Source organism: Musca domestica, unplaced genomic scaffold (genome assembly GCF_030504385.1).
Source record: "Musca domestica strain aabys unplaced genomic scaffold, Musca_domestica.polishedcontigs.V.1.1 25, whole genome shotgun sequence".
In the NCBI taxonomy this organism is placed as follows: domain Eukaryota; kingdom Metazoa; phylum Arthropoda; class Insecta; order Diptera; family Muscidae; genus Musca; species Musca domestica.
In genome coordinates, this window is record NW_026712277.1 from 172,600 (window position 1) to 196,826 (window position 24,227).

Consider the following 24,227-nt stretch of genomic DNA (forward strand, 5'->3'; position numbering starts at 1 on the left):
CCTAAGTCATCAGCTGGCTTCTTTGGAAAATGATAAAGGAGCTTAGGGCCAATATCGAACTAAGTCAACCTAATATTCCTATGTTCGTCAAGAAAAAAAAAAAACGTTTTATGTATTCTCGCCTTTATGCCATGGCTTATCGTACTTAAGAAAATGATTATTTGACGTATAAGTAATGGATATGTCAATTTTAATCCAAATATAGTTGGTTAACTAACCACTTTATATGTAAACGTACTGTTATCATTGTTTTGAAGCAAAGAAGTATTAGTGGTAATACCAGGATTTTCCAAAAATCCGCCATCAATTCTCTTGGATTCTGACTGGGAATATTCTCCCAGGAACGAACTTTTTGCAGTTGTAATGAAATTGTCTACAACGAGTACATTACCCTTTCATTTGTCATTGCTTGAGTTTTCCCATTGAGTAGTTCACAATATTGCTTGAAGTACAGATCTAGAGGTCATCGGTCATTTCGTTGCCGATTTACCTTCTCCTTACTTCTCAAGTTAGGGTTTGTTTTTTGGGTTCAAAGCGCCATTCAAAGAAGAAAAAAGGTATTTAACGGCTAGAAACACTCTTCTTCTTTTTCTTACGATTTGAAATCACTCACAATGAAATGCTAACAGAAAAATGGTTTTTGTTAACCATCCTATTTAAATGTTTTTTAAGAAAGCAAAATAAGTTGGCGTGTTTAATGCTAGGAACACAATTGGAGCGAACGACGAATTTCGCCCTACGCGGCGACAAAATGAGCCGCGAAAATTCGTCGTATGGAACACAATACCGACGAAATTATAAAACTGCTGATGAAGTTGTTTACTTTTTGCTCATTTGTTGACTACAATGAATTATACAAGAACACATAATTCTTTACGTTCTCTATTATAATTTCACTTATGTCCATCTTCTCTATTATAAATTCACTGATATCCATCTTCACTCAGGCGCAAGTACACAAATAAATAAACAAATTAATTAGGTTTTTTTATACGAGTAACAGATAGTAGAGTGACCATAACAAATTTTAAAGTAAAAAGTAACTTTATTTACTAAAACACATAAAATTCGTACAAGTATGGCCACCTTGTACTGTTTTGTTCGCCGGTCGCCGGCCTATGAAATAGAAATAAAGCTAATTGAGTTCGCGGCGACCGACGAAATTTTCGCCGGTGCCGTGATTGTGTGCACTTCCATATACACATATGTGTTTTATTTTTGACGGCGAACATACGCCGCGAAAAAATTCGTCGTTCGCTCCAATTGTGTTCCTAGCATAATTTTGTACTGAATACAACATTGTGCCTTACACAAGTTAGAAAACTTTTTTTTGCCCCAAAGTGACGCACAGAAAATAAAGAAAGGTGTTTAAACACTAAAATACACTCTCCTTCTTCTACATCTCGAGGAACCATTCACAATGGAATACTAGAACAAATATGTATTTGTACACCGTCTCGTTACAGCAGATCTTAAAAAGCAATATAAATTTGCGTGAAATAGAACATTCTATATATAAATAGTTACATTATACTGAATACTACTGCGTTTCTCGAGGGTAACGCTTTTTTTGGCCAAAAAGCGCCACATAAAAAAGAAAGGTACATGTTTAACGGCTAAAATACACTCTCCTTCTTTTTCTTACCATTTGAAAGCACTCACAATGAAATGCTAACACAAAAATATTTTTTTCGGGCCCCATAAAATTAAAATAAGTTCTTATGTGTTAAATTCTGTATACAATAGAAATTTAAATAAAAACAGTTAAATAGTAATATTTATTTTGAGCTCAAAGAGCCACTCCAATGTGGAATAAAGTTGTTTAACGGCTGAAAGGCACTCACCTTCTTTTTCTAACCATTTAAAAAAGCACTCATAATGAAATGCTAACGCAAAAATGGGTTTTGTGCAACTATATGGGGGTCGCCACTTTTGTTTTGATTTCTAGTTTTATCATACATTCTCGCTTTCGTATTATTTCTCAATTTCTACGCCGTTAGTTTTTCTCACAGTAACTTTGTAATCTTATTGAATCATTGCTGTTGTTCAGGAGTAGCTGATGTCCTCCTATTGGACTGAGATTTGCATTGCAGACAACAATGAACAATAAAAATTCTTGCGTTGAGACGCCAGCTGCCCCCGAATGGCTATCGAAGTTGGAGGATAGACGTGAAAAATTAAAATGCTCCAAGCTGGGACATGAAGTGGGTGCTGGCGCTCCATGTAGTGTTTGTGAAGACAAGTGTCCCGGCCTGGATTTACATTTTTGGCGTAAGGTCTGTCGCAATTGTAAATGTCGCAAGGATCAGCATATGTGTCAGGACGATGACACATCTGGTTGGGCACAATTCGAAATACTTGGCCAGATACGTTCCAAGCCGGCATGTAAGTGGAAGAGAGGATATTTTTGGCTCCTTAGGGTCATTATTAAAAAAAAAATAATTAAAAGAGATGGTTCGAGACGAGAGAGTCCTCAAATAGTAACGATTTATGGAAGGGACACTAAGTCCAAAAAATCCAAATATCACATTTGAGTTTTATTTAAGAAGCCCTAATAACCTACAGAATTTTTTTATTTTTTTTGTTCTTCATTTTTGTTTTTTAGTCATCAAAATAAAAACCTTGGCAAGCCAACCGGTCAAAGTAGACTGGGTACCGCCGAATGTCTCTCCAGACGTGGTTGCTGATTATTTGGAAAAGTTAGGCAGTAAAAATGTACCAGTTGCTGGTAGTGAAGCGGCAGCCAAACGTAAACAACAACTTGAATTCCAAGTGCCTCCCCATGATTTAGATGCTGAATTCTGTGACAATCTCACCGAAGCCGAATCCAATCAATTGCAACAATATGTCCAGAAAATCCGAGAAAATTGTGTTGGTCAGGGTAGTGTGGTACGAGTGGGAAATGTTGGCTATGGTACTGTGGCAAATCTGCACAAACCTCCGCTTGTTCAAGAGCTGCCAGCATTTAATGAGGCCAAGTACTGTGAGGTCATGTCAGCGTTGAAAGAACCTCCAGTCTCTGATCCAATTCTAGCCACATTATTGTCCAATGAAAAGCTGGCTAAGGCCATATTAGAGCCGGTCTCATATTCTTATCCGAAGATATTTGTGGCCTTTTCCGAACCATTGGCTGAGGGTCCATTGAAAGAGGCTGCCCTAATTCGTTTGCCGGCAGTGGTAAAGGAGAAACTAAATGGTCTCAACGAGGCAGCTGTGGAAAGTTTGGTCCTTAATGGACCAGTTTATGACAAAATTTTTGGTAGCTTGAAGAACAACAACCTGGATATTTCACGTGATCCACGTTTGGGCCCCTTGGTGGATTTGCGTAAGGAATATCTGACGAATCCGGTGGTGAAGAAGGAATTGGATACCATGGTTTATATGCCAAATTCGTCATATAGTTCGCCCCTCAAGACCCCCTCGAAATTTTTGAATGACTTGGCATTCAACTCGCCTTTACCCCTGAAAACTGCAGCTGGAAAATTGAAATTTGGTGCCCAGTTGTCACAGGACACTCCCATGCGTAAGGTCCACTTTGGCCAACCCATCTCTAGTATTATACAAGACTGTAATTTGCCTGCCAATGTGGACTATGAACGTGATCCGGTATTTGCCAATATCATACATTCCGAGCCGTTAAAACAGGCCATACAAAATGCCAAACACCAGGGCTGCCTTAAACCACCAGTACCCATTCAAGTTGTGGTCTCCCCGCTCAGTGGCAGACCTGATATAAAGGAAACTCAGTTGAGTGAGCTAGCAAAGGATAAGCTCCAGGCCATGGGTATAACCCACAAGGATATGCTACAAAGTGCTGTACTTAATGCCCCCTTCTATGAGAGGCTTTTTAAAAATCTCAATGACATGAATATCGAATATGACTCCTGTTCACAGTTGAAGCCTTTGGAGCAGTTATCGAAACAGTTACGTTTGGATCGTCCCCTCTATGAAGAGGTACGTGAATATGTCACAGCCTTGCCACGTAGCCTGGACATTGCCTATGCCCCCATAAGCATGAATTTGCAGCAGACCATGAGTCCGTCGCGCAGTACAGATTCTGGTTTTGAATCGAAACCCTCAACTCCCAGTCATCACGCACAGCACAGTGGTTATGGAGAGTGTGATGTAAATGCCTTGGCCGGGCGACTTACGGCCATTCCTGGCATACAGGATATGAATATGTATCCAACGGTGGCAGCATCTGCCCGAGATCCTCTGAATCCTTTGATGCAAAATCTCAAGTTGCAGGAGAGCCATGACAATAAGACGGCACTGGGTGCTGCAAAACAATTGCTGTGCCGTGATTGTGAAAAGATCATTAACTTTGGTGAAGTCGCCGTCAAGGCGGAACGGGCTGGCAAAGAAATTGCCTGGCATCCAGAGTGTTTCCGCTGTCACACTTGCCGGGAATTGTTGGCAGATTTGGTTTACTTTTTCCATGGTGGCCAGGTCTATTGTGGCCGAGATTTGGCTGTTAAATTGAAAATACCCCGCTGCAAGGCATGCGATGAATTGATTTTCACCAAGGAATACACGGCCGCCGAGGGAGCTACATTCCACATCAAACATTTTTGCTGCTATCACTGTGATGAACCACTGGCCGGTCAACAATATGTACCGGACGAAAAGTCAAACATGCCATTGTGCCTCAAATGCTATGACGAATACTTTGCCACCGTTTGCCAATATTGTCACAAAACCATTGGACCCAGCGATAAGGGTGTTTCGTGGACCAACATCCATTGGCATGATTCGTGTTTTGTTTGTGCCGGCAAAATGTGTGCCAAGTCGCTGATTGGTGGCCGTTTTTGTGTCAAACAAAATATGCCATTCTGCAGTCCAGCCTGTGTGCGTAGCATGATTGAGTAGACTGACTGAAGGAGCAACAATTTATGATAGTATTAATGAAGAAGAAAAAGAAAGCGAAAAAAAGTATTTTTTATAAAATATACAATTTTTTATATATATCTATTCATATACTTAGTATATATTTTATACGTATTTTTTACATATATACACTATGTATTTTGCGACATAGGATGATAATACGAAACACACACAAATGCACAAATGAATTCCATTTACAACCTTTTTTTTCTCAAAAACAAATATATATGTATTGTATTAAGCACAAATTAATGATTCGGTGTTTTATTGCAAGGGGCTAAAGATAGGAATCCTGAAAAACCTTTTCAAATTCAAAATCTTTTAAAGGAATCTTAAAAAACATTTGATAATTCATGATTTAAGGTCTTGAAGAAATATTCACAATTGATATTGGAGCAGTGCCATCCTCCAGCCTTCCATAGTTTCAGCGCAATTCTTGCTGCTTGAAATTAATATATTTGTCCCTCCAGACTTGCCCTCCCAAATTCTTTATATTTCCCCCTTTTTAATCCCTCAGTCATATGGCTAGAGAGGGCAACATATCATTTGATACGGCCAAAACATGCCTCATTGAAATATCGGTTTTAGACCCTGGGTCTCTTTGGACCAAATTTGTTTCAGGACATTTCGAACCGATCTAGCGATGTCCGTCCGCCCGACTGGCTTGGAACGCACTATAACTCTCGAAGGCAATATCCGATTTGATCCAAACTTGGTACATCGTAATATTATTGTCAAACTTAGATCGAGATCGGAGACGGGCAATATCGGTCCACTACTTCTAGTACATCCCCCACAAAAAGGCAAAATCTTCAAAGAAATTTTTTTACTGCACAGATAGAAAAAGTATAATCCGATTTTGCTCCAACTCTGCGAATCCAAATATTTGCATCAGTGCTAGGCCAGGTGCGAAAATGGACAATATCGCATCACTCCATCAAGTACCTCCCACACAAAGGGTGAAAATTTCGGATATTTATAACTCTTATAAAATGTGACGGAAGTGTCGGATTGTCTTCAAATTACACACATCACAATATTTTTAATAACCCAAGGTCTAGTGTGAAAATCTGATATATCCGTGCCCTCCTTCTGGTACCTTCCCCACAAAGGGTCAAAATTTTGAATATCCATGAAGCTCATAAAACACGAAATTAACATCCGATTCCATTCGGGCGTGGCACATCTCAATATTTTCATAAACACGAGATCTGTGACAAAGATGGTAGAGATCGGAGCATTCTTTCTCGTACCTCCCCCACAAAGGGTCGAAGTTTTGCATAACTAAAACGATCATAAAATCCGAAACAAGCATCTGGTTCTCTTCAAATTACACACATCACAATATTTTTATTAACCCAAGATCTATTGTAAAAATGGAATATATCGGTCCACACCTTGTGGTACCTTCCCCACAAAGGGTCAAAATTTTAAATATCCATGAAGCTCATAAAACACGAAATTAACATCCGATTTCATTCGGGCGTGGCACATCTAAATATTTTCATAAACACGAGATCTGTGATAAACATGGTAGAGATCAGACCATTCCTTCTAGTACCTCCCCCACAAAGGGTCGAAGTTTTGAATAACAAAAAAGGATCATAAAATCCGAAATATGCATCCGGTTCTCTTCAAATTACACACATCACAATATTTTTAATAACCCAAGGTCTAGTGTGAAAATGGGATATATCCGTGCACTCCTTCTGGTACCTCCCCCACAAAGTGTCAAAATTTTGAATATCCATGAAGCTCATAAAACACGAAATTAGCATCCGATTCCATTCGGACTTGGAACATCTCAATATTTCCATCAACACAAGATCTGTTATAAAGATGGTAGAGATCGGACTATTCCTTCTGGTGCCTCTCCCACAAAGGATCAAAGTTTTGAGTAACCAAAACGATTATAAAATCTGAAATATTCATCCGATTCTCTTCAAATTACACACATCAGAATATTTTTGTTAATCCAAGGTGTGGTGTGAAGATGGAATATATCGGCCCACTCCTTCTGTTACCTCCCCCACAAATTGTCAAAATTTTGAATATTCGTGAGGCTCATAAAACACGAAATTTCCACCCGATTCCATTCAGACTTGGCACATCTCAATATTTCCATTAACACAAGTTCTGTTATAAAAATGGTAGAGATCGGACCATCTCTTCTGGTACCTCTCCCAAATAGGGTTCAAGATTTTGAAGAACAAAACGCCCAAATACAGCGAAATAAGCATCCAATTCTCTTCAAATTTCACACATCCAAATATTTTTATTAACCCATTGTCTGTTGTTAAGATGATATATATCTGCCAACCCCTTCTGGTACCTCACCCACAAAGGCTCACAATTTTCAATAATTTTATGTCATATCTTGCGAAACAAGTCGGCGATTCTTTACAACATGCTACATCTAAATATTTCACTTAATCAGAAATCTGATATAAAGGGTGAGATAAAAAACTGTAAGACAAACGCCATAATTTTTTACATTTTTTTTAACTTTATTGAATGAAAGCAAAAAATGTCGTAAAAAGGCTCCAATTTTAGAATAAGTTTAGATTTATTCGAATTGGTCACCTTTGGCACGAATTATGGCCTTCAAACGGCCAATGAAACCGTTACACGCTGCCCGGATGTTGCTCTGCGGCATTTTGGCTCATTCCCAGCCAAGCGGATGCTTGAGGTGATCAACCCTTTGGTATTTTTTAGTGCCAACCTGGCTTTCCAAAATACTCCAGACATATAAGGTATAGGAAGTAGTCAATATAATCTAAATCTGGCAAGTTGTAATATTTATATCTTGGTCTTGGTTCAGATACAAATTGATCAGTATTGTTCAAGTGCTTCGGAACCTCCCCCCATAAAGGATCAAAAGTTTGAATAATCATAACTCAAGGCTGGGGCTATACATTTGTCGGCACAACCGACTGATACTATTTAACTTGTTTTTTTGTTTCCTTCCCATAAATAAAAACACACAGAAAATTTTCATTTTATTTGAAATTGGTTAGTTTGTTGATTTTGGTGCTTTAATTCATCGCAAGTTTTTCTTTCTTTTTATTTATTTATTTATTTTATTATTTGATTTTTATTTGTATTTGAAAATGTTCAATTCTCATTTACTTTCTTAACAAACAAAATCACATTTTACCAAAACTTATAAACTAGTGTAATGTTTATCTATACTTAAAAATTTATATTGTATTGTATATATATATACTTCTTTTCTTATTTTCTGGTTTATTATTTTATATATTTTAGAATGAGGGGGGAGGGGAGGGGGTTGGGTTTGTTTGGGGTCGCATGGCTTGGCAATGGAAATAATTATGTATATGTGGTATGGTTGGTATGTTATGAATTGAATGGTTGCATTGCGATTAATTTGTTTTTATGTTTGGAGTTTCCTTAAATGTGTCTATCCCTAGGCTTGACCTGATGGTTTGCTGTGTTGTTGTTTTTTTGCTTTTTTTCTCTTGTTGTTAGGATGAAACACATTGAATGTTAGGATGAAGATATTCTTTTTTTTTGTTTTAAACGGAATTTAAAAAATATACATATTTTTGAAATTAATTTAAAACAAAAAAATAACAATTTTATTTCCCTAAAAAATATTTTTCGAAACAGAAAAAGGGACTTTTGAAATAAAAAAAAAATAATTTCGGTGATTTCTTATTGTTTTCTATTTCGTCTTCTTCTTCATGTTATAAGTTATTTCTTCTTTTAGTATTTTTTTTTAATTTAACATAAGACAAGCAGTTCATATATATATATTTAATAATTAGTATCCTTATTTGATTTGTATTCTTTGTTCTTCAAGTTTTCCTTTCTTTTGTTGTTGCAGTGGTTTGTTTTTTGTATTATTCTTCTTTTTCTACATTTGTTTAATACTTTTGTTACTTCATTAGTAGTAGTAGTTTTTTTTTTAGATTTTCTTCTCTACAGTATTAGTAATAGTATAGAGGATGAGGAGCAGAGTTTTGTTCGTTTTTTAGTATTATTTTCCATAAATAATGAAATATTGACAAATCATTTTGAAAAAAAATGAGATAATTTTTGGGTGAGAATTTTCAAAACACCTATCTAAAGTACTCTAGTAGTAGTTGGGAAGCAATGGGATATGAATGAGAAGCCAATAAATTATTCAAATTCTAATCATGTGATGGATGGCTACCAAGAAAAAAGTTTTAAATAACAAAAAACTCACATGTCACACAACATGATTTTTTTTGACACTCAGTCTCCAGTTGCCCGCCATCCATTTCCATTTCCATCACATGATTTCGATTTAGAGCTTAAAATGTTTTGTCAATATTTCACATTCATATATTTCTTATTCTTTTGTTCTTCTTGTGTAGTGCGCAACCAAAACAAAAAACAATATCGAAAAAAAACAAATATTTTTTTTAAAAAATAAAAAAAAATGCTTTAAATAAAAAAATATTAATAATAACTAAATTTTAAAAAATACATACATATACTAAGAATTAAACTATTACACACTAAATAAAATTATAAAGAATTCAGTTTCAATATGTTTTTGTATAATAATAAATTGTAGATATAGGACATGCTTCTGATAGGACGATTTGAAGGTGCTTAAGAAAGGAAAAATACCCATATCTGGTAATTTAAAAAAAAAATTAAACAATCACATATATGAAATAAGTGTTTTTCTTTCATAATCACTTTCAAATCGTCCTTACACAGAACCAGGCTTCTAGCATAAGGTATAACTATGTCACAAACAACTATTCTCTCGCTTGCAAGTTATTATTGTCGCCTACTCCAAAACAAAGTGGAAAAAAAGAAATATGGCCACATTATGTTATTATAAATTATATCTTTTTAGAAAATTTCAATAAATTTTTGTTCCTTTGGATTAGAATAAATAAAAAACAACAATGATATTCCCTTTTAAGAGTCTCCTTCAGACATTCCCCGTGCTATTAATTCACAATGGATTGCAGTTATGTTAGTGATGCTCATTGGGGCAGGTGTAAATAAAGAGCGAAAATCTAGAGAGAAAACGGATACGGATGAGCAGTATGGCTTTGATTTATGTCATTTCAATGAAAGCCAACTGGATGTGCTCTCATCTAAAGCCAAACCATTTACTCATCAGCTAGCTAGCTCAATCATTTGAGGTATGTATGTGAAATAACAGCTGATGAGGGGAGAATACATGACTTGGTCACAAACACAGAGATGAGATCATCTACATAAGTATTTGACTTGACAAAACGCTGTCATCAATAGAACACATTAAAACTGCAGCCATATTTCATGTTCTTTCTATCTTAATTCTGGGGGGCGTACAACATTACATTTACTGCTATTTATTTGTTAAGTCTGTGAATTTGTTTTTAAATTTGTTAATTAGTTTTTGTTTTGTTTTAGGTTCCTATTTACAGTGCATGCTTGCTTGCCGCTAGTATTGACATTCTTTCTTTGTTTGTTTCTTGTTCGCCAGGGATTTTCTCCGCCAAAGGAGGAGAAAAAAGTACGCAACTTAAGGTTTATATCAAGAGCAGGTTTCTTTTTATATGAGATTTGAACTAGCCAAGCAAATTAATAATGTTGTTGTTTTTGTTATCTTTTTTTTAGACATATAACTCAGTTTTTATCCACAACGCCAGTGTCTGTTGTCAACAGTTTGTATAGGCTCCGCGGGTATAGTAAAGCTGTGTTATCCGCTCCGATAACGTTGTATACAGATTATTTATTAATTCCATAGGCACGCGGCACCAGGCTTCACGTATACGAAATATCAAATCGTCTTTACGCGAAAACTTACGCCCACCATCGAACACCTCACGTATCAGCCAACCCCAAATGCCCTCCATAATGTTCAGATCGTGGGCCACTGTGGGCCATTTTTGGGTTTTTATACTTTCCGCATTGAGCCATTCCTGGACCGAGGGCAGGGCATTTGTGGTCCAATTGTGATCTTGCAAATAGAAATCGGAATTGCCACCCAATTTGGCCACAATATTGGCACGTTCTCTCAGCACTGTTTCGACGCAGGATTCGATTTTAAATTTAGCCGTGGACACTTCCAGATGTATGGGGCCGCCAGCTGTTAACACCAAATATATGTACACTGAATTACCGCGGGGTCTTTGGGATAGGGTTTTCTCATAGTTCCGTAAGTCGTGAAAATAATAGGAAAACCCATCTGGGCCATCTAAATTAAATTTACGTTCATCTTGGAAGACCACACGTCTCCAGTGATCTTCGGTCCAGTTTATGTGGGCATTGGCAAAATTAAGACGTTCGTTTTGATGGAATTGCGAGAGGACCGGTTCTACTTTTAGTTTCTTGGCACCACTAACTGTGGAGCCACGTGAACTTGAACCGCTGGATGATGAGGAACCGCCGCTGCTATTCGAACCACTGGAAGGTGTTGTGCGGGCGCTGGCATTTGTTCCGGGTGGCGATAGGCTGGAACCTGTGGTGTGTGTGGCAGCGTGACTAGATGCCGTCCCTCCGCCAGTACTGCTGCTGGCTGCCGAAAAATTTGAATTCTGATTGAGGGCGTGCACCGGCAATGAATGCGTATAGCTGTGACTGGTGCTGTGGGCGTGTGAAGTATGAGCAGGCGCAGGCGTACTGTGTTGCTGGTAATAGGGATGATGGAAACTGGCTGTGTGCTGGTGATGATGTATTGTGGGCTGTTTCAGTTGCAATTGCTTCAGTTGGGTTTGTGATTGGGCTAACAGGTGATGATGGGCATGGCTGTTTGTGGAGGTGATACCTGCAGCAGTGCCATTACTGCTGCTGCTAACAACAATGCTGGGCTGTGTGATACTATTGCTGGTGTTGTTGTTGTTGCCGTTGTGGTTATGCGTACTGGTTGTTGTTGTTGCTGGTGCTGCCGCCGTTGTCAGAAATGACTGAGTCTGGGGATGGCTACGCTGGTGCTGCTGCTGCTGGATATGAACCTGAGATGTTATGGTGGCTGCTGCAGCTGCTGCCGCCGCTGCTGCTGTTGTTGCCGCTGCTGCAGTAGTATAATTACCAGGATGTTTCAGGTAATATTGCAGGGCCATCAAATTGGCGTCTTCTGTATTGGAGTTGCCCAGATTCGCCACTTTGGGATCGTAGATCAGCTTCCGAAAGTTTTGAATATCGTCTGAGCTAAGCAGTAATGTTTTCATTTGGAGTTTTGGCTGAATGATGGCTGCTGCTGCTGGCGAGGTATTTCCAAGTGTTGGGTTAAATGTGTAAACTAAAGCAGAGAATTTCCAAAAATTTACACAAGGCGTGGGATGCTATTTATGGGAGATATTTCTCTCTGGTAATCCATAAAATGGGGTTAAATTGGTTTTTATATCTTCTTCTTAGTCTTCTTCTTCTCCTCCTCCTCCTCGAACTTTGGCACACAGTTATCGTATGCCCAGCTGTGTGATACTGGGCAGTTTCTACCCAGTTTATGTTATGTGGATGACTTCCTTGATATTAGTTTTGCTTTTCGGAACAGCTCCTCGTGGAGTTAATGGCTAGTATTGACATGTGTTGAACAAAAAAAAAAAATAAAGAAAATTCACCAGACGCCACAGACGATGTGAATGAAGAAAGGAACATATAAATGTTGTTACGAAAATTCTGTGGCTCTTGGTCAACGATAATGTTGTTGTTGTTGCTGTTGTCCAACGCCTTCTTCCTTGACGTCTCTCACAACCACCTTGTGTGCTGTGCTTTTGTATTTTTATGGATTGATTTCGAATTTGGCAATTGCTGTGTTGTCGTCTTCTGTTGCGACAAATTTTGTTGTTGTTTTTTGGTATTGGAAGCCGAGGCGGCGAAGAGGTGCCGAGCGGCTGGTTAGCTGACTGGCTGGCTGGCTGGTTGGTTGCTTGGTGGTGTTCAGCAATTCACTCAATATTCAATATAAAGATTTCGTGTTGTTACGACGACAATGTGCACCCAGAGCAGCTTAGCATACACCGAGTATGGTTGTTGTTGCTTTTGTTTTGTGTCGTCGTCGTCGTCGTTTCAACTGAGTTGTATATTTCGCAAGTTTTTCTTATTATTTTTTTTTTATTTTTACTTCTCTCGGAATGTTTGCTTTACGTAGTTGTGTGAACTAATGTGAAATGAAGAAAAGAAAGAAAGACAACTTTAGAAGAAGCGAAGAAATAACGAACGAATGAACCGATGAAATAGCAACGACAGCAAATCTCACAACATGCGTATGTTCATTGTGCTGACAAACTGGTTGACTGGCTGGCTGGCTAGTTGGCTTTTTGGTTGGTTGGATGGTTGGTTCGGTTGGCTGGCTGGCTGGCTGGCTTGGTTGGTTGGTTGTTAGGTTTGCTCTGTCAACTACTGACGACAACCAAACAATCTGATGGAATGACTGGCTGGCTTAGTTGGAACGAAAACAAAGCAAGCTAGCTGGCTGACTGTGTGGTGCGCGTGTTTATTTGCACGCACTTTCACAACGATTAACTACTTGATTTCTGCGGCCACTGCTGCAATGCTGCAAAATGACGTCGTTGTCGTTCTTCTCCCTTGGCTGCTGCTTTTGTTATCAATGGACTCGTTCGTTGTTTCGTTGTCTCTGCCTTATTCCATTCTCTTTATGGAAACCACAAAATCACTGCAATGCTCTTGTATAGAGAGACTCTGTTTACCTTTTGCTTGCTTCTTTCCTTTGTTGGCTCTGTGGCTGGCTGGTTCTCATCAAAGTAATCAGCTGACACAGACTTGTGAAAGAGAAGATCTCCTTTTTATTTGCTCTCTATCTCTCCCTTATGGGTGTCAGCTCTTTGTTAAGCCTGACGACGACGATGATGATGATATTAGTCTTCGTTGTCAGTGGTGTTTGTTTTGCTGTTGTTGTTGTTATTGTTGTAGTATATTTTTGTTGTTTTGTGTGTTTCAACTTCAGTTGCTGAACCTTGCTGCAGTTTATTTATAGTATGTGATATTTCCCTGTTCTTCGTGGTTGCTGACTGTTGTTCCCTTGGTCGTCCGTCGTCTTCGTGTTCGTCGTATTATTGCTTACCTAAAATGAATATAAAAATACGGAAAAATCAATGATGTGCACAAGATTGTGTGTATGTCTGTCTCTCCGTTCGTTCGTTCGTCCGTCCGTCCGTCCGTCCATTCTTCCATCTGTTTTTGTCTGGCGTTTTACTTTGCGTTATTCTGGGGATTTTTGTTGTTTTTGTTTGTTTTCTCTTTTATATATATGTATGTGTGTGTGTATGTGTAAAAATAGGGTGAGAAATCGCAGTACTTGATAATTTTTTCCCATAACCACCATTGTCGTCATCTTCCACTACATTTTAAGATGTGAAAGTCGAAAGGATTCTTTCCCTAAAATTTGATATCCAAAAACCAAAAAATTGAATTTTGGCCAGGTGCTTAATGTTTTCGTTATTTTCAAACAAATTTTGTGTATGCAGGCAGTCAGGCAGCGACGATGTTACACACATGTGTTGATTAGGGGTCATTGAATACATAAATATCTTGTTTCTTTTAATAAAAATTAAATTGAATTCTTTGCTTTAATAATTTCCTGATTGTTCATCGTATGTACAAAATTTCGAAGAATCTTTGTCCTGTTTGCAAAAATAATTGTGTCGGTATGTGCTTGGTTTGTTACGAGCATATATTTCAATGGTGAGACATGAATGGAAGGGATTAGTCTTGGAAAAGGGAATTAAACATTTTTTTCTGCTACCTAACAGTACGAGACAAGTTCTGTGGTCTATCTGAAATAACGGAATATGGATTGGAATTTAATAAAATAAATTAACTTTTAGCTTCTTATTTAGTCAGGTACCCTAAATGATTACGTATGGCAAATGACAATAATTAGCCTATAATAACCTATATTACTACAATAGGAAATCTATAGTTACATTAGGCATGTTTATTTGTGACAAATCTCTGTTTGTAAGAGAAGGGGTAAGGGGAATGGAAAGCAGACTTGCCTAGTCTAAATCTGGAATATACTATTTATTTTCCAGCTCCATGTTCCTCTAACGGTACCATTATAATTAGAATGGTATTGAATCACCAGAAAATATAGTATAGGGTATTAATGGCTGATTATTTCATGCCTCCACAATCATATATTTATCAACCTGCAAATTATGGTATTGCGCCATACTGAAGTTCCTGCGGGAACGTACTGTAATATTTGATCCATCACAATAGATTTAACGTATGTTTTTTATAGTAAAATTTATTGTTATTTTTTACTTATAACGCCTAAACCGGATAATAGTACATGCGTATACAAAATCGTGTTAACCACATAATTTTCTACAAAAATACCATGGTACATTAAAAATTTTTAAAATGTTTTGTCAAAAATAAGTAGATTTTTATACGGTTTCTAATACGACGCAATTCGAACGTTGCTATAATATGTGTTTTTCAAAAATTTCTACAAACCTCAATAATTTTTCATTCAACATTTTCAACTCCAAAATCGGTTTAACAGTTCATTTGACCAGCTGCTGTGTCGATGCGGCTACCTGTAATCTTCTACAATGAGAAATACCAAACAACGTTCGAAAATACAACATTCCGAATTCATATCTTCCTTTTTCAAAACTTTAGAATTCTTTTTCACGAAATTTAATCTTATCTTTACCCTAATTTAAAATAGCTCTCGTGAAAATTGACAAAATTAGCATTAAAATGAACACGACCAAAGTCGATCTATAATAACCTACCATTTAATGGGGGAAGCATTGTGGAAACAAATATAGGAATTTTCAAGCTTAGGTTGGACTGTAAAAAGATCTTTTGTTGTTGCAAAATGGTCAGGCTTTATCCCTTTATTGTTGTTTTTATAAAAACAACGTTTGTTTATAAAAACAACAATAAAGGCATAAGGCCTGACCATTTTGCAACAACAAAATATCTGTATGTAAATGTTCAAACATTTAAAAATTGATATCTCCCAAATTCATTAACAATTTCTTTCACGAAATGTAATCTTTTCTTTCACGATAATTTAATTTTTCTTTCTTGCAAATCTACCTTAATTTGAAATGTATGTTAGAACTAAGTGGAAAAGAGGCAGATTTTAAGAAAATATCTTCTTTAAATGCTGTTAAAATCTACTAAAATACCTCAAATGCAATCTATAATGGCTGTAAATGAAAAAGACAAAAGTCGATCTAAAATACCCTACCCATTTAGAGCAAGGAATTGTGGAAACAAATGGGGGACTTTTTAAGCATTTTTTATGGAATACAAAATTATTGTAAGCAATCTAAACATGGCATCTATAAATTCAGGGAAAATCGAATTTTCGAACCAAAAAATTAGGTAGTCGCATATAAATGTATAATTAATAACTTTTTTAAGATAGGGAAATAAATATAAAAGTTTTAAAGATTTGTATGTAAAAGTTCTTTAAGAACATGAAAGCTTTTAAGAAATCCATCTCCCGTTTCCAAATTATTTAAAATTCCTTTCACGAAATGTAATCATTTCTTTACCCATAATTAAATTTTTCTTACGTGCAAATCTACCTTAATTTGAAATGTATATTAAAATTAAGTAGAAAAGAGAAGAAAATATCTTAGAATACAATTAAATGATGTTAAAATTGACAAAAATACCTCAAATGCAATCCATAATGTCTGTAAATGAAAAAGACAAAAGTCGATCTAAAATGCCCTATCCATTCAGAGCAAGGAATTGTGGAAACATATAAGGGATTTTTAAGCATGTGTTATGAAATACATATAAACTTATTGTAAGACCACGGAGCTTCATTAGGCAATCTAAACATAGCGTCCATCAATTCAGGTAAAATAGAACCAACCAAAAAACCAAAAAAAGGTAGTGACATCAGTAACAAGTTTCTACAAAAAACATTTATAAGTAAACCTTAACCTAACTTTCTATATAATTTTTTAACATAATTATATTCATTATGTTTTCAATTATGTTTTTTTTACAAAATTAAATATTTGTTCTCAATTTCAAATCAAAAATATTATTATTTTAATATTTTTTTTTTTTTTTTTTTGAATGACAACAAATTATTTTGACATTTCGTGGTACTAACAACTGATACATCAGTACCTACAAGTCACGAAAGAATGTACCTATAACAAACGATCTACCCTATTACATTAGTCATAACAAAAAATGTCTTCTTTATCACTGGATAAAAAAAACTAGTTCCGAAATGTTTTTCTTATTAAAGAAGTTATTTGCAGTCTTTCCATACTGGGAATGAAACGATGACTAATACGATGGTTTATACGAAACACGACAAAACCTTTTAAAGTCTTTTTTAGAAAATGTATTCTCTATCTCTAAAATTCCTATTCATGAAATAATGGAAAGAATCCGAAAATAACTAATATATGATACGAACTTATTGTTGTTTCTTTGGAAAACTACTGCATGTAAACTACCGAGTTGTGTACAATATTTGCAAAATCATGGTGATATACGAACACACACACACACATGTAAGTTAGGTTTCAATGTGTTGCGTCTTTTTGTAATTGGCAAATAAATGAGGGATGAGATGTGCACCTGACCCCCTCTCCTCATAGCTAAAAATGCAAGCGCATAATGCATCGAGACTTGTGTATGTAATATTCTGGCCATATCATTACTTTTTGCCATCGTCCTCCTCTATTTTAATGAATTTAATAAAAACATATGTTAACTTTTCTCTCTATATATATGCATAACAATAGATGTCGGTGTGTGAAAGTTCGTGTGTGTGTGTGGCTTTTAATTCCAGGCTTGACCAATCCTCTGTGTGTTGTCTTGTGTGCTTGTGTATCCCCGCAGCATTTTATATACATATGTATGTACATATATATACATATGTCTATGTAATCTAAAAATTAAGAAAGTCCGAGGATGCGTTTCTATATTTTGAAATTCGTATGTATAATTGTTTGTCATGGCAGCCCTCCCTCCATTGCTATCTAAATTTAAGGCAGCATCATTGCTGTGTAAGCTTTTACATAGAATTGCGTCGAAGGTAACTATGTGATATTAATTTTTATTAAATTGAAGTATTTTATTTACGTAAGCGTTGTAAAAAGTTACAGTAAGTCTTAGAGAACGCTATTTTTCATCTCTTCAAAAAGTTTTCGTTTGGTTAGCAAAGGAATTATATCGGCCAATGTGTGGCCGATTGGTTTAAAATGTTATTCCTATATGCAAGAAATCCTAAAAAGATATCTCAAATATTTTACAACAGTTTTTTGAAGGATGAGATAAGCTTTTCATTTCAGACTTCCTGAAAAACACTATTCTTTTTATGAGCTGAAGTATAAATACTGTCTTTTACCGTTTTCGTCGAAGAATTCAATGAAAACTTTGCAATAACTGAAAAAAAAAAGCATCACAGTTGTAAAGTGCCGTTTTGGCTGGACAATTTGATATGTGGCCAGCCTACTTAAGAAATTGTTTGATGAAACGGAACGCTTTTTACTAAGGCTTGCCTTAAGTGTTGTCTACCCCAAAACGCAAGCCACGCTCTCTAATTAACGTTTAAATCTACATGGCCACACATCTAATTATATAAAATATAGTAAAGAAACAACAATAATTATTTGGGAAGTTCACAAACAAAATTATGTCAAAAATCAAAAAATTAAGGACAAATTCTTTATTGCCTGGTCTAAAGTCTTCTACACCATTACCTAAATTTTGCGTTTGGCATATAATCAAAGGAAAGAAATTGAAAATCCAAATAATGAAAACAATTTCGCGTGTAAATATTTTTTAAGCTTTCCGTGTTGTTAGAGTCTTCACAGTACATAACTACCTAAAAAGTTTGTCCGTTAACCATTCCCCGTGAATGTGTTTTCTCTGGAAGTTTGTGCGTGTGTGTGTGTACATAAATACAAAGCATCCTTCCTCCTTACTATAAAAATTGCTTGCTGGAAATAGTATATAATACTACTACCCATATACAATGAGCTTTATATACACATAGATGATTTGGAATGCACATAATGATTCGGGCAGAATAATAACAACAACTGCGCTATATAGAAAAACACAAATTAAAATGTGGTGTGTGTATGTTAGCCACACAGCAATCTCATATCTGAGGTTGGTGAGTGACCGTGTGTGTGTGCTGCTTGGTATGTTACAAAAAAGGACATGCAAAAAATCAATTTTGATTATACACAGCCAAATCCGAACGAAATACCAGGCTATGATTCCATTGTGCATCCAAACTTTTGACCGTTGTTCAGTTGTTTACGTACGTCAGACAGACAGGCAAACTGTCTGAACTGAACTAAAAAAAAACAAACATTTCTGTCGACTGGTGTTGTGTGGATACATACACTTGCTGCAGTATGTGTGTGTGTGTCTTGTGTGCCGAGTAATCGAATGACTGCAGCACCACAGAGAAGAACAAGCACAAAGGCGACCCAACAAAACACACACAACAAGGAGGAGGAGATGGCAAGGAAAAAATGCAAGCAGGCAATTTGTTGTTGTCTTTGCCTTCTTCTCTCGGTCGTCGTCGTCGTAGTCTTCGTGTGTAATGTAATCAATACAAATATTCAGTTCCTAAAAATATAGATTTTTTAACTTCGTTTCACAAATTGAATCATTCACAATCGTATGCGGGGCAGCGACCGTTTTTGTCGTCGTTCTATTCCGTACAATCGAGTGTGGCAAACGACGGACGAACTTCTTTCTTTTTTAGGTTTCTCGCTTCTGGCGACGTCGTCGTTGGCCGTTGGCCGCTGTCGTCGACGCAACCGTTAAACACTCACACACACACTTTCAGAGAAAAATAAATGCCGTTTGGACATTTAGTGGGGTGATGATGATGATTATTATTTTTTCTCGCATTTTACAATGAAGCAAACATAGATTTTTTCGACATGTCCGACATACATACAAATATTCTACATCGAAAAAAAAACAAGCAACCTTATGATGCCAAACGTCGTCGTCGTTATTGCTGGCGATTATAGCATTTCAAAGTTGAAAAAAAAAAAACGATCACTACACATACACACACTGAGAAATTTTCTCGATAATTTTTCATATTCCAAAAAACTTTTTTTTCTTCACCAATTTCCGTACAATTTTTACACTAAATTCTCTTTGGTTTAATTTGCTAAATGGCATTTATGTGGTGCCTTGCATTTCATAAGTATTAATTTTTTCCTTTTTTCTTGTTTCATATGTACATTCTTTTGTGAAATTTAATCTTGTCTTGAAAACGTTTCATTTTTTCTTTGATTACGCCATTTTGAGTTGTTCGTCGAGTCAGTTGATGTTCATCACAGTCGTTGTCGTAAAACGTGTTTTGTTTTTAATTATTACTTTTTTTTGCTATGTGGAATTTATTGGCCCGATCCTTTCTTTCGTTTACTGCATATTCCGTCCGTTAGATGCGCGTTAATTAAATTTACAGGATATGCTTCTTGCTGGTGCAGCGGCCGTATTTTTTTTCTCATAACCAACGAACTGAAATATATATTTTTTAATAAAATATCACGAACGAACGACAGGGAATAGGGCGAGACCAGAGAACAAAGTCGCTTGTGTTTTGTTGGTAATGACGGCTGGGCAAGATTCGTTTGCATTGCGTTATCGATAGTTGCGTATTCGATTGTTGGTCTTTTTATCGTAAGGTGGTGTGGCAACACATTGAATTCGCATGTCATATGATTAGGAGCATAGTTTTTTTCAATTAATATGAACAAAGGATAGGTAATATGAAAGCAATAATTAAAAATAAAAAATTGTTCCGTTTGCTAGTGTTAAAGATGACGCAATCTGGAATTTTAGATTGTCACTTCCATTGAGGGTATGGCGTATAAAAAATAAATTAAATATTGTACTGAAATTAATAAATTAAGTAGACAAGAATGACCATCGCAACGACAGTCATTGGATCATGGAAAAAGAATACTGGAAGTCGCATCGACACAGCTGCTGGGACAATGAGCTTTCAAAGCTATTTTTGAATCGAAATTTTTGAATAAAAAATTATTCGAATATGTAAAAATTGTCACAAACAAGTAAAAAAGCTGTAAATTGTAGCCGTCATATTAGAGTCTAAACAACGACGTGAACCTGCATAGACAATTTTTATCATAAGCCATTAAAATATTCAAATGCGAAACTTAAAAAAAAAAACAGTGAAAAATTTAGCTAAAATCATCAATATAGGGAGGTACTATTATATGGGGGCTATACGAAGACGTGGATCTGCACAGACAATTTTCTGTCATAGGCTGTAGTATTCATTACAAACTTCAAATACCAAATTTAAAACAATTCCCGTGAATAATGTCACTAAAATCATCGAAATACCGAATATCGCGAGGTTATATGGGGCCTGTAGGAAGGCGTGGATCTGCACAGATAATCTCCTGTCATATGCTGTAGTACCTATTCCGAACTTCTAATACCAAATTTGAAACAATTCCGCTGAATAATATCGTTAAAATCAAGTACCGAATATCGGGAGGTACCGTTATATGGGGACTATACGAAGATGTGGACCTGCACACACAATTTTCTGTCTTAGGCTGTAGTAACAATTATGAACTTTAAACACCAAATTTGAAACAATTCCGGTGAATAGTGTGCTAAAACCATCAAAATACCGAATATCGGGAGGTACCGTTATATGGGGGCTATGCGAAGATGTGGACCTGTATTATGCTGTAGTATCCATTATGAACTTTAAACACAAAATTTGAAACAATTCCGGTGAATAGTGTGCTAAAACCATCAAAATACCAAATATCGGGAGGTACCGTTATATGGGAGCTTTGGCAATTTTCTGTCTTAGACTGTAGTATCCATTTCGAACTTCAAATACCAAATTTGAAACACAAGTCATCTAAAATTGCAATGTATACCACACGGTAAAGCAGTAGATACAATGATTTTGGAGCGAGCAACCAATCCCCTTCCATTTTTGATTCTCCTGAGAGCATCCCCATACAGGATACTAAGGGAATTCATCGGAATGAATCCCTACTAATAAATGAACGCCAAATTTGGTAAAATTAAATATGTATGTATTTATATTATGCATGGCATATAAAATGCCCACTCAAAATTTCCAATACTACAGGCTTAGTGAAAGAAGAAGGAGTATTACATTAAACTAATCCGTAGGATTTTGTATGACAATCAAAATAAAGTCCTTATCGGGTGCAACCATAATTTCATGCTTCTTTGAACGAACTCGGAGAAAGGTCATGTCATTGGAGGGATCCAAATCACGTACCACACTACGGGCTTTATCGGCCAGTTGGCTCATTAGGCCGGCATATTGGACAGTGGTGGTATTGTCCAATGTGGATTTGACGGGAATGCCTATAAGTCAAAAATATATGTAGAATTTATTATAAAATATTAATTTCCATTCATTAAAATAAATACATAAAGAAATATCCATAACACATCCATAATGGGTTACTATGGCATTAGTCATAAGCCAGAATAGGCAGCAAACTTCGTTTTGTTACCAACAACAAATAATATGCAAAAACACGAAAAAGTACAAACCCACCTTCATTGTTGACCACAATTGTTCCCACAACACCTTTGTGTGCCTGTATGCGTTTCAAAGTTTCTTCCACCTCTTGGGACTGGAATAAAATTGTTATTTATTAAATTTTGTTTTTGAAATCTTTTCACTTTATTTTTATACCATTTTTATTTTATTTGCAGTGGAAAAAACTAAACAAAAATGTTTTGCAAAGGGGTGTCAAGAGCAAACAGCTGTCGTCATCAGTTATCGATAAGAGAACATCAATCGATATCGTTGCTATGACAACAACTTCATTGAAATGCGTTCCAGTTGAAAAAAATAAAAGGCGTTTACACAGCTATATTTAAATATATGTCAACATGCCGTTATTATCATTTATGATGAAATACAGCATCCAAATAATAAGTTATATTCATGGTAGAAGAATAAAGTAGACACATCGGCACAGATGCTGGGACAATAAACTGTCAAACCAATTTTGGAAATAAAGATGTTGAATGAAAAATTATTTAAATTTGTAAAAATTGTTGAAAAAATAAAAATTGTGTATTCGCACCTAGAACAAAATCAAAACAACATATTCTCTCCCGCTCAACAACAAAACTAAAACAAGAAGTCGTTCCAAGCCGCTCAATTTTATGTATTAAATGATTGAGTTTGATTGATGTTTGATTTTCTTAAGAAATTTCCGAAATATTTTAATATCAAATACTTTTATAAAATTCAGGTACATATATTTTTCATACTAATATTTAAAATATATGGTTTCTTAAGGTGAAAAATGCCTAGAAAAACACTTTGTACCTGGAAGAATTTTTTGTCGCATACCCTCCACCGCCCGTCCCTCTATCCGTCTGTCTGTCTGAGGAAATCACTCTAGCTTCCGCACGAAATGAAGTAGATTGATAAAATTTTACTTAAAGGTATATTATGTCTGCAAGAGTTATTGAAAATGGACCATGTGGGTCTCGTCTTGGTATAGCCTCCATATAACGGTACCTCGCGATATTCGGTATTTTGATGATTTTAGCGACATTATTCACCGGAATTGCTTCAAATTTGGTATTTGAAGTTCGTAATGGATACTGCAGCCTATGACAGGAGATTGTCTGTGCAGGTGTACGTCTATGTATAGCCCCGCTATTCGGTATTTTGATGATTTTAGCGACATTATTTACCGGAATTGTTTAAATTTTGGTATTTGAAGTTCGTAATGGTTACTGCAGCCTATGACAGAAAATTGTCTGTGCAGTTGCACGTCTTCGTATAGCCCCCATATAACGGTATCTCCCGATATTCGGCACTTTGTAGATTTTAGTAACATTATTCGCCTGAATTGTTTCAAATTTGGTATTTGAAGTTCGTAATGGATATTACAGCCTGTGACAGAAGATTGTCTGTGCAGGTCCAGGTCTTCGTATAGCCCCCCTATAACGGTAGCTCCCCGGTATTCGGTATTTTGATGATTTTAGCGACATTATTCACCGGAATTGTTGCAGGTCAACATTTTGGTATAGCCCCCATAAATAGTATCTCCCTATATTAATGATTTTAGCTACATTATTCACCGAGTTTTTTTTTCAAGCTCCGCATTTGAATATTGTAATGGCTTATGACAAAAGTTGCCTATGCAGATCCACGTCGTCGTTTAGACCCTAATATAACGGCTATATATGGTACTTTTAAGATTTTAACAGAATTTTTAAGTTGGGCACGGCAAAACTTACAGCTTTTTTACTTATTGTTGATAGGGTTTTCAGTGCGAGGTGCATATTAGGAAATTCTTTCAATTTATTTTTTCACAGTTTTCGTTCATATGTGTTCAGTGGATAAAACGTTTGAT

The 24,227-nt window shown here is 36.1% G+C and overlaps 3 protein-coding genes across 5 annotated transcripts; 1 reads left to right on the plus strand and 2 right to left on the minus strand.

Moving 5' to 3' along the window:
* The first annotated feature begins 2,007 nt into the window (after positions 1 to 2,007).
* Positions 2,008 to 5,109, plus strand: LOC101890873 (uncharacterized). Its single transcript, XM_005178778.4, has 2 exons — positions 2,008 to 2,385; positions 2,606 to 5,109. Exons 1-2 carry the CDS (start codon positions 2,100 to 2,102, stop codon positions 4,867 to 4,869), a joined length of 2,550 nt encoding a protein of 849 aa, XP_005178835.2. The 5' UTR covers positions 2,008 to 2,099; the 3' UTR covers positions 4,870 to 5,109.
* A 3,105-nt stretch (positions 5,110 to 8,214) lies between these two features.
* LOC101891044 (uncharacterized) lies at positions 8,215 to 20,390 on the minus strand. Of its 3 annotated transcripts, XM_020035161.2 has the most exons (3): positions 20,194 to 20,390; positions 13,530 to 13,903; positions 8,215 to 12,979 (listed from the first exon to the last, which is right to left on the minus strand). In XM_020035161.2, exon 3 carries the CDS (start codon positions 12,048 to 12,050, stop codon positions 10,539 to 10,541), a length of 1,512 nt encoding a protein of 503 aa, XP_019890720.2. In that variant the 5' UTR covers positions 12,051 to 12,979; positions 13,530 to 13,903; positions 20,194 to 20,390; the 3' UTR covers positions 8,215 to 10,538. The 3 variants fall into 3 exon arrangements, with proteins under 3 accessions (XP_019890720.2, XP_005178837.2, XP_058979527.1); XM_005178780.4 differs by lacking the exon at positions 20,194 to 20,390 and adding an exon at positions 19,795 to 19,838 and having other exon boundaries at positions 8,215 to 13,903; XM_059123544.1 differs by lacking the exon at positions 20,194 to 20,390 and adding an exon at positions 19,197 to 19,215 and having other exon boundaries at positions 8,215 to 13,903.
* Positions 20,391 to 21,883: 1,493 nt separating this feature from the next.
* On the minus strand, positions 21,884 to 22,685 carry LOC101891446 (dynein light chain roadblock-type 2). Its single transcript, XM_005178782.4, has 3 exons — positions 22,544 to 22,685; positions 22,403 to 22,481; positions 21,884 to 22,206 (listed from the first exon to the last, which is right to left on the minus strand). Exons 1-3 carry the CDS (start codon positions 22,544 to 22,546, stop codon positions 21,995 to 21,997), a joined length of 294 nt encoding a protein of 97 aa, XP_005178839.1. The 5' UTR covers positions 22,547 to 22,685; the 3' UTR covers positions 21,884 to 21,994.
* Between the last annotated feature and the right edge of the window lie 1,542 nt (positions 22,686 to 24,227).

What these genes read in the sequence shown, in the direction of transcription:
- LOC101890873 (XM_005178778.4), top strand. Translation starts at nt 2,100, where the DNA reads ATGAACAATAAAAATTCTTGCGTTGAGACGCCAGCTGCCCCCGAATGG. An exon ending in GATACGTTCCAAGCCGGCAT is followed by an intron (nt 2,386 to 2,605) that starts GTAAGTGGAAGA and finishes TTTGTTTTTTAG; the next exon opens with TCATCAAAATAAAAACCTTG.
- LOC101891044 (XM_020035161.2), bottom strand. Translation starts at nt 12,050, where the DNA reads ATGAAAACATTACTGCTTAGCTCAGACGATATTCAAAACTTTCGGAAG.
- LOC101891446 (XM_005178782.4), bottom strand. An exon ending in AATTGTGGTCAACAATGAAG is followed by an intron (nt 22,207 to 22,402) that starts GTGGGTTTGTAC and finishes TTTGACTTATAG; the next exon opens with GCATTCCCGTCAAATCCACA.